This window comes from Trypanosoma grayi, assembly GCF_000691245.1.
Source record: "Trypanosoma grayi strain ANR4 Tgr_671_V1, whole genome shotgun sequence".
NCBI classification, from domain to species: Eukaryota; Euglenozoa; class Kinetoplastea; order Trypanosomatida; family Trypanosomatidae; genus Trypanosoma; species Trypanosoma grayi.
This window is the reverse complement of record NW_008826290.1, coordinates 1-9,591: the sequence shown is the minus strand read 5'-3', so window position 1 is coordinate 9,591 and position 9,591 is coordinate 1. Positions and strand designations below refer to the sequence as shown.

At 56.1% G+C, this 9,591-nt stretch overlaps 5 protein-coding genes across 5 annotated transcripts; all 5 read left to right on the top strand.

The window, feature by feature from the left end:
* Positions 1–210: 210 nt before the first annotated feature.
* Positions 211–2,364, top strand: DQ04_06711040 (putative glycogenin glucosyltransferase; the record flags this gene model as incomplete). The annotated part of the gene is made up of 1 exon (XM_009314844.1): positions 211–2,364. The coding sequence occupies one exon, from the start codon at positions 211–213 to the stop codon at positions 2,362–2,364; it is 2,154 nt and encodes a 717-aa protein (XP_009313119.1).
* A 1,463-nt stretch (positions 2,365–3,827) lies between these two features.
* Positions 3,828–5,150, top strand: DQ04_06711030 (hypothetical protein; the record flags this gene model as incomplete). Its single annotated transcript, XM_009314843.1, has 1 exon — positions 3,828–5,150. The coding sequence occupies one exon, from the start codon at positions 3,828–3,830 to the stop codon at positions 5,148–5,150; it is 1,323 nt and encodes a 440-aa protein (XP_009313118.1).
* Positions 5,151–5,840: 690 nt separating this feature from the next.
* DQ04_06711020 (hypothetical protein) lies at positions 5,841–7,469 on the top strand (the record flags this gene model as incomplete). The annotated part of the gene is made up of 1 exon (XM_009314842.1): positions 5,841–7,469. The coding sequence occupies one exon, from the start codon at positions 5,841–5,843 to the stop codon at positions 7,467–7,469; it is 1,629 nt and encodes a 542-aa protein (XP_009313117.1).
* A 533-nt stretch (positions 7,470–8,002) lies between these two features.
* Positions 8,003–8,491, top strand: DQ04_06711010 (amastin-like surface protein-like protein; the record flags this gene model as incomplete). The annotated part of the gene is made up of 1 exon (XM_009314841.1): positions 8,003–8,491. The coding sequence occupies one exon, from the start codon at positions 8,003–8,005 to the stop codon at positions 8,489–8,491; it is 489 nt and encodes a 162-aa protein (XP_009313116.1).
* A 367-nt stretch (positions 8,492–8,858) lies between these two features.
* DQ04_06711000 (amastin-like surface protein-like protein) lies at positions 8,859–9,380 on the top strand (the record flags this gene model as incomplete). The annotated part of the gene is made up of 1 exon (XM_009314840.1): positions 8,859–9,380. One exon carries the CDS (start codon positions 8,859–8,861, stop codon positions 9,378–9,380), a length of 522 nt encoding a protein of 173 aa, XP_009313115.1.
* Between the last annotated feature and the right edge of the window lie 211 nt (positions 9,381–9,591).

Here is a 9,591-nt window from a genome sequence, read left to right as displayed (position 1 = left end):
TCCAGTCTTGTCAAGGATGGGCTTGCCGAGCTCGTCCTCATTGTTCCGGAGCGGCGCATATCCACGGAGAGTCAAGCGCGGCTGAAGTGCGCTGGCTGGAATCATATTCTGCAGGTGTCGGACCTGTCAGTGCACGCACCGCTGGCGCGGCTAAAGGACACATTTAACAAGCTGTATGTGTTCAATCTCACAGAGTACTCTCGGGTGGCGATGTTCGACGGAGATATGCTTATGATTCGCAGTCCCGATTTGGTCTTCGATGCCGATCTCCCCAATGAGCGCTATGTTGGGGCCATTGGTAGCCACAGGAAGATGTACTTTCAGACGGGCATGATGCTTGTGATTCCCTCCAGCGATGTGTTTCATGCCCTGTTGTACGAGTTGCAGCACAATAAGCACCAGCGCGACTTCAACGGGCGTGATGGTCGCCTCATTCGAACGTACTTCCAGGAGCACTACGTTGTGCTGGAGCGTCTGCTTAGCATTCATATACGGCCGGGTGATCCGCTCATCAGCCACGCCATTGGACTCCACTACCGTGGCAGCTGGAAGCCGTGGTACAACAGGGAAGACCCTCCCGCTCCGCCGCAGCGCATCACGGCGGATGAACTTGGGCAGGAGCTCGGCGAGCCGTACAGACTCTGGTGGAAGACATATGAGCAGCTGCACGTGCAGTGCATGACTGTACAAGAGGCACTTGGGGCTGACACACGGCCTGACGAAGCGCCTGCTGAGTACAATGCATCGGAGTCTATGTGGCTGATGCGACACACAGCACAGAGTTACGTGCAGCTGATGGAGTGGCGTGATGTGCAGCGGCGCAACGTGACGCTGCTTGGGATGCGGCTGCTGGAGTCCGCGGTAGGGGCCTCCTGCAGCGAGACGTGTGGGGCCGTTAGGATCGGCGACTTTGACGAGGCCCTTCAGTGTGTGGAAAACGCGCTGAGTTTTGTCTCTGTTAATTCGGAAGAAACAATGCGGCGTGTATTTCACTGCAGGCACATCTCTCTTGACGTTCCTACGCCGTATCATCCGTCGTTTGACACGCAAACACGCGCCTGCTACATCAATTCACTGCATGGTAAACGGGAAAGACCAACATGTGATGCAAAAGCTCCGCGACACCACCGTCTCTGTGCGTGTCTTGCGCCGTCGAACCATCGAGGTAACACTGTTGTTGCGCAACCAGCACCAACAGCAAATCATCGTCTGGAAAAGGTGGCAGTTATCCCCACTGCCACCATCACCACCACCAGCAGCAGCGGCAGCAGCAGCGTCAGTGGTGATGCAGCAGCCTGTATGGCATGGCTGTCGCATTCTATGCATGAGGTGGCGATGCCGGAGCGCAGCAGGAGTTGTGCGGCGTTTTTGTCACAGTGGTACCGCGTGGTGGCGATACCTCGCCAGCGCAACGCTCGCACCATCAAGGTTCGCCTTCACTACAAGGGTCAGTTGAGTGCCATTGCCAAACTCGAGCAGCTGTCGTTTCCGCTTGAGCCGCACGCAGAGTACGGTGCCTACGTCGCTTCGCTGCTTCTGGGAATAGGCATGGTGCCGCCCACAACGCTTCTGCGCGTGCCGGAGACAGTGCTGCGTGAGGCGTTATGGGCTCAAGCAGACGAGGCTGAAAGAGACTTCCTTGAGCGTGAACTCTGGTGGATTCACACCGTGGGCAGCGCAGGCATGGTGACTGTAAGTGCGCAGCTGTGGATACCGCAGGATGTGGTGCCGTTTGTCAACGCGACACCACCCATCACAGAGGATGCCTTTGAGCGTTGGCTGGAGGCGGAGAGCCGCGATACAACACATGTCCCAGGCCGCTCTGTAATGCATGACGTCGCGACCATGGTTTTCTTTGACTACGTCATTGCTAACGAGGACAGGAGCTTTACCCACAATGCCCATGTGCTGGAGAAACGTGGCACAGCACAGCAGCAGCAGCTGCTGCTCTTGGACCATGGCAAGAGCCTCCACAGTGAGACAGTGGAGCTGCAAGGCAATCGCCTGTTCCCACGAAAAGTGAGAGTGGGTGAAGCACAGGATGGCGTGGCGGACGCAGAAGAAGTATCAGTACCCATGTGCAAGCTGTCACAGGCTGTGCTTCGTCAAGCGCTCCGCCTTTCCAGAAGACGGTACGAGCCTCTGGCACGGCTATTGCCTCATGGCGAGGCGAAAGTGGATGACGTCATGGGTGACAGCGAGGGCTTTGCGGGGTTGCTGCTGCGTTCAGGACCAGTGACGAACGTCACATGGCGTCTCTCAGAGAAGAGCATTCTGGCAGCCCAGAAACGTCTGGATAAGGCGCTGGAACACTTCGCGCGGTGTGCGGAGCTATTCGGGTTGTCGTTTGTCGCTGGCGGGTGAAACAGCGCCCAGAAGCGTCGGCTTAATTTGTTTCTTATGTGAATTACCGCTGTCTTGAATCACGCAAACTCTCAATGAGGTGTCATACCGCCTGCTATCCAGTGCGGCCCCCGTCCCTTTACCCATTGCGTTGGTTTCCAGTTTGCTTGATTTCTGTTGCCGAAGTCCTTTCGTTCGGCTTTGTTTTTTTTTTTCGTGCTGTTGTGCGTATTTGTACACACAATACCTTTTTTTTTCCGTCGTGCACCAGCGCAGCATGTCTTTTTTTTTTTTCTCTCTCTTCTTTCCGCTTGTTGGCTTGCAGGCGGTTACGTCATTGGGGTGTCTCTCTTCAGCCAGCTGGCGTGCAGGCGAAGGGAGATAAGTGTCACCAACATTATTAAGCAGTAACCCCCGCATCAGAAGGCTGGATGTGAGCAGCAGCCCGGCAGGCCTTGTGGCAGCTTCTCTCATCTGGAAGTCGCATATGGCCATGCGCAGAGTGGCAGTGCTCGGCGACATGGCCAGCGCCACACTGCGCTTTACGCATCTGAAAGGTATAACCATCGCCTCGAGTGCACCGAGAGCCGATAAGCAGTTTTATGTGTCAGGATGATTGAAGGCTCCTACTCCTGTCACTTTTGGTATCACTACTGGTGTCCTTACGCCGCCGATGCCACCTCTGCTCTTTTCGTGGTGATCCACGTGAAGGTGGTGTGGGATGCGATTTGCAGCTGCAGGAATTCGTCGGGTAATGGTCGCGTCGAGGACTAGACGATCACGCGGATGTGATTGGTTCGACGGCACAGCATTACCGCCCTTGTTGAGGCAGAGTTGTGTGTGGGGTGGAGTGTTGCTCACTAAATGAGGCATCTCGCATTGTTGGTTTGAGCTGTACGTGGCCCGGTGTCAGTGGAGGCAGACTTGGTGCCACTTATTCTTCTTCTTTTTTGCCTTTGCATGCTTGCAATAAACTGGAATAGTCCGTGCCGATTGTTGATGTTGTTTGGAGCGCATGGCGCTGAGGTTATAATTTTGTTGTTGTTGGTGGTGGGTGTTTCGTTGTTGTTTTTTTGGTTTTTTAAATGTGTGGGTCAGTTGTGAACTGTGAGATAAGCATTGGCTTGGCCTCCCTTACTTCCGCTGCGCTTGTCTGCTCTCGGTGTCCATCAGGTTGTGAGGTGTCTCCGTCTCTCCTCTATGTGTGAGGGAGAAGGAGAGAGAGAGTTCTCCTCCGCGATGTTGAGTTGCTGCCCATATGAATCCCCCCCCCTCTTATGTCAGTTGTGCCTCCTTGCCCAGCTGCACCGTGCTGCGGGAAGGAAGGAAGGAAAGAAGGTATTCACACCCACTCACTTTCTTGCTCTCACATAGGCGCACGTGCGCACTCTCACGCGCGTTTCAACACTGCTGAGAAGTGCGACGCTGCGAATATTTTCGTCACACACGCACGCGCCATCAACAGCAGCAGCAGTGGTCCAAGAATGAGCTCCGCCCTCAGCTCCTCCACCACCTCCGCCGACGGCAGCGGCGCGGCGCGGCGCCACCGCATGGTCACGCGGTCACTCATTAAAGGCCGAACTCCGCTCGGCCCGAGCGACGGCCCCGTGGGCGGCGTGCTGCGCTGTATCTGCACGGCCTTTCTCGTGTCGACGCAGGAAACACTCCTGGAGTGCCACCGCTGCAGAAATTGGTGTCATCCTGCCTGCGTGGGTGTCGACCACGCGGAGCTGCGGCGGTATCAGGTGGAAAACACGTACGTGTGTCCGTACTGCACTGGCATGTACAAGCGGCAGCGTGGAGGTCCGCAGGCACCCGCACCGCGGCAGTTGCCACTGCGTCTGCGCGAGGTGCCCGACCGGCTGCCGTTTGGCTCCGTTACGCAGTTGCGTCACCTGCTGAAGGTCACGGTGCGGGCTGCCCAGCGGGCCGGCTTTGCGGTGATCGATCTCCCACTGACGGGCCTCACCGATGCGATGGAGCGGGAATGTCTCGGGTGCTGCGAGGACGCCATTAAGGAGGCGACGTTCTCCGAGCAGTATCCGTCGTATTGTCTCAAGGAGGTGCGTGAGCAGGTGCACCCATACGTGCAGGGGACGTTGCTGCGCTGCACCAGGGTTGGCCGCATCGTCTCTATGGTGCTGTCAAATGGCATGGACGTGTATGGAAATCTCCGTCCGACGATCACGCAGCTGAAGAGTGGCATCAACCGCGGTTTGATTGACCAGAAGCACCAGACCAGCTTCATGGCAGCCTGCACCAAACTCACGGATGTGTCCGATTTTGTGCACATCACGTTGAGTGCCACACACCGGGGCTACCAACGGCAAGGGCTCGCGCGCATGCTGATGGTCATTGACCTGCTGAAGTGGGCGCTTCGGGGACGTACACGTGCCTACTTGAACATGGCGCTGGAAAAAAGAATTGTGGACGGTGGTACGCGCTTGGAGTACGTGGCGTCGCCAGCCTCGCGGCGGCTGTACGAGTCATTCGGTTTCAGGGATGTCTATCCGCGGTTTGACCGCGAGACGGACGAGGCGCGATGGACACCGAAGGAGGCGGACATGGGTCGCGTGATGGCGCACCTGAGCTTTGTGGAGGATCTCGTCGGAATGGCGGCGCGGTACGAGAACAGTAGTGCGAGCGCTAAAACTATTACTACTTCTGCAGCGGCGGCGGCGGCGGCTAGTAACGGTGGGGTGGGCGCTGCTGGAGTGGGGGGCAGAAGGGCCCGGTCGCCTTCGCCGCCGGTAGTAAAAAGGCGGCTTTCGTTGCTTGGTGGAAGATCGGGGAGACGAATGGAGTGATGGTGCATAGTAATCATCTTGTGTCTGTGTGTCTGCTTGCTTTCCACTCGCGAAAGGTTGCTTTCTTACTTGTCAGTACCCTTTTATTTAATGAACTCAAATGGTTGGTTGGGTGATTGGCTGTGTGCCCTTTTTTTTTTGTGCCCATGCGGCTCCTTTTCTAACGCTCTAACCTCCAACTGCTACACATCTACCACTGCGTCCTTTTGTTTTGTCTGCTGATGGGGGGGGAGGTGAGTAGGCGCGTGCGAACGTGTGGGTGTGGGTGTGTCATTTGATACATGCTTGTGGTGCGAGAAAGAAGCAAAGATGAGGAGGGTTAACGCAAGGACCGAAAAGAAAAAAAAAGATATGGAGGACTCAACGACTAAACACATGTTGTGTGGGTGTGTGTGTTTTTGTGTGCATTCTGGCTGCTTTCTTTTGTGCAGCTCTGTTGGAGTGGGTGTTTGTGCCTGGGTGATGTCCACGCTCACTGCTTCGTCAACTGCCGTGTGTGTGCTCTGCTGTTGCCTCGCTGAATTCTGTTTTTCTGGAGGGCTTTGCATAGAGAGGCCGGTGGGGGAAACCCACGATTGACAGCACAGTGAAACCGCCACAGAATAGAGCCACGAGGAGGAAGGAAAGAGGAGAAAAAGGGGGAAGATGCGTCCATCTCTACATCTTTGGAAGGCAAAGACGCTTGCACAGATGTTTCGCAAACTGAAGTTGGTTGGGGCGCACCCAGATGTCCTCTGGGCCGTCGACGCGCAGAAGGCGCAGCACAATGGCGAGGAGATGATTCGCCTGGAGACGTTGATGCACCGGCGCAGTTCTGTGAACGGAAGCGGCGGCAGCCGCCAAGCCACTGCGGAGAGTTTCACCTTCTGGTTGGCTGACCAGAAGCAGCAGCACCTGGGCAGCAGTGGAAGCGTACCGCTGCACTCAGTGACATGCACTATCAACCCAGTGGCCCCGGCCCGTGTCGTCAAGCAGCAGCTGTCGCAGCTGTTCCGCGATGCGGGTGTGTATGAAGAGTTCGAGATTGGCGACGAGGGAGTCGAGATGAACCTCGAATCTGTGCTGCGGCACGCAGATGAGCGGCAGACCGAGCACCTGCACCAATCCGGTGCGCTCTACATACGTGGGGACAAGGCGGTGGAGATGCTACGACGCTTCGGCGTCCTACTCGTCGTTGAGGAAGACGGAATCACGTACCTCGTTACGCTGCCGGAGCTGCTGTCGCAGCAGCAGCTCGACTCAGCGCCTGCGACGTACACCCCGGCGCGGAGCCTCGTCGGTCCCAATGGAGAAATCGACCCCGATGTGCAGGAGTACATGCGTGATCGTGGACTCCGCGCCTTTGACCTGCGCATGGCTGGCAGTCACTCCTCGGTGGAGCGCTTCGTGTCCGCCTTTGAGCGGCTGGAGCGGATGTACGACGTGCACCGCGGCCGGGCGATGCGTTCGTGTGTGTGCCTTGTTGTGTCCCTCAAGTCACCCGACAACTATGTGGCGGAGGATGGCTGCATTGTCCTTTCCGTGCACCGCATGCCGGTGTGGGAGGAGTTCCTGCTTAGCCTTCCGCAGGATGTGTGGCAGAACTGTGTGGAGCTGCACCGCAACTGGCGTGTCGGGAACGCGCCGAAGTTTAGGGAGCGGCAGCGGCAGCTCATGAGGGTGGCTGACATGTTCCACTTCTTCAGCGTGCGGCTCGAGTCGGGCATCGGCTCCCGCACGGACTGGCAGCAGCAGCTCATACTCCGCCTGCACAAAGAGGAGATGATGATACGCAACGCGGTACGTAAGTACGGCCTGGCGTCCGACCTGCTGAAGAAACGTGGGGAGATGCACGTGGCATTCACCCTCCGCAGTGCACTCGACCCCACGAAAGAGATCGGCTACCGCATCGGTGGCGACGGCCGTCTCTTCTTCAACTACAGCATGATGAGCACGGGGCAGATGCTGCGCGTGCTGAAGGACAACCTCCGCCGCCTCGAGACGTTCCAGAAGCAGCATGACGACGCGGTGGCTGCGCTGGAGCATTTGAGTCGAAGCATCCCGGTGGACTTCAGCGTCGACACGGAGTGGAAGCTTCGGGAGGAGGGCAACCTGGTGAACTGCTTGCAGCGGTTTGTACGGACGATCAAAGCGAACCAGGCACAGCTGACAGCTTTCCTGACGATGCTGCTGAAGAACAGCGACACGAGAGGGGTGCCGAAGAAGCGGATGGTGTGGATCATATCCGCGCGCTTCGACACGATGCCCAGCGGTGTTGTGTTCATTCCATGGGACGTCGACTTTGAATCCATCAAGAAGCACCTGCTACCGCGAGCCTGAGTGAGGAATGAGAGTGTGTGTGAGAGAGAGAGCGGGTGTGTGCTTGAAGGGGAACTGAGGTGTCTGCTGGCGGCGGCGGCGGTAGCAGCGTGTGCTTGGTTTCACCGTTGTATTTCTCACATTTGGTGGTGTTGTTGACTCCCGCTGGGTGGGACGGTGCCGGTTTGGTTGGAGACGTGCCGCCCCCCACCGCGCGCGCGCGCACGCTTTGAGGCGAGGCGGGGAAACGGGAAAGACTGAGCAGGCCACAATGTGGTACGCCTCTTTGTGTGTTCGTATTTCGTTTCGGCACGTGTGCCTTTTCATTGCTGCGCGTTGTATTGTCCGTCTCTCTCTCTCTCTCTCTCACTCACTCTCTCTCTCTCTCTTTGTTTCGTAGTATAGCCTTCTCTCGCGGTGGTAAAGACAGCAGCGCAACGCTCAGGCAAGCGGAATAACGCAACAACCCTACAAACGACAAGATCAGGAAGAAAATGAGTGGAGAAAAGGGCGCCGGTTACTTCAGGCTCCCTTGTGGGCTGACAGTGCACAATATGTTTTTGTTTTCTCAGTCCTTGGTGTTTATTCTCGTCATTATAGCCACCCCCATCGAGATGTACACCTCGTCGGCGGCGCAGGGGTGCTACACGCTGTGGGGCTACGAGGAAAACTGCAACAGGTGGAAGCCAAGGCTGGAGTGGGGCTGCAGAGAGCGGGCCAACACGATGGGCACCGCAGCCTCCTTCTCCGTGATCACGCTTCTCCTGTCGCTCATCAATATCGTCTTGGCCGCAATGACTATATACGGCCGTGTGCGCATCACGCCAACAGCGAACTTTGTCTTCTCATCCGTCATTCTCGCTACGCTCACGGCGGGCTGGGCCTGCGTTGTGTACGTACACGAAAACTGGATGTGCGGCCCTCTGGTTGGAAGCAGGATTGGGGACGACTATCACTACGGCGCTGGTTTTGGTCTCTTGACTGTCGCGTGGATCACGCAGATATTCACGGTTTTTCTGTCAGTATTCAGAATGTTCTTATAGCAAATATACACAAGAAAGCAAAAAAAAAAAAAACAAATAGGGGACCAAGTAGTTTACTGTTTTATATGTGTCTGCGTATCTTCGAGTGGATGCACTTGTTCGTTTTAGCAACGTCGGCGGCAATGTGTTGGTTTTGTTGCGTCTTTCCTCCGTGTCGTTCTTTGTGTGACTCTGTGTCTGTCTGAGCGGTATGATCTGCCTGTGTGTGTGTGGCTGGGTGGCTTCTCTTGCTCCACCATACATGTGGCGTCTCGTCGCACTCTTCTGCTCTCTCTCTCTCTCTCGTCGTTGTCGTGCTGTGCACAGCAAGGCAAAAAGGAGCCGATAGGCTAAAGTGAAGTATAACACTCGACGTTTCTGCGGCAACATGGGCTTCGCTTTTGGCATAACGAAGCACCTCATATTCCTGATTCTTCAGGCCATTGTTTTTCTCTTTGTTGTGATTGCCACACCCCTCGCCGTCTACCGGTCGCCATTGACGAATGCCTGCTACACCATGTGGGGCTACAAGCTGAACTGTGACAGCACCTCAGTGCAGGCCTCGTGGTCATGCAATCAGCAGCGCGACACGATGAGGGCGGCAGCCGCCTTTTCCATCATCAGCATATTTTTCTCACTCATAAGCACGGCTCTTGCTGCACTTTCACTCTTCTGCAACATGCGGCTGTCAAATATGATTCTTTTTGTGTTGAGCGTCCTCATCGTCTTCACACTTATGGTGTGCTGGGCCTGCATCGCGCACGTGCACGACGCGAACGTGTGCAGTCCGATATCCGGGGGCTCCATCGGCAGATTCTACGGGTACGGTGCGGGCTTCGGCCTGTTGGTGACCTCCTGGGTCGTGCAGATACTCGCGTCGATTCTCGCCGGCTTAATGACGTTTGTGTAGGGGGCGGGAGGACAAAGAGTGAATTGCCTTTCTTTGTTTTAAGTTTGACTAATTATGGGAAACTTACGCTGTAGAACATTATATTTTCTGCGAAGCCGTGTGGGGCTTGCTTGTTGTTATGTCTTTTGTTTATTTCTGTTGTGAGTATAACGGCCTGCCGTGCATTACTGTCATTGTTGAGATGCTACTCCATGTGTAGTCTTCACTGTGT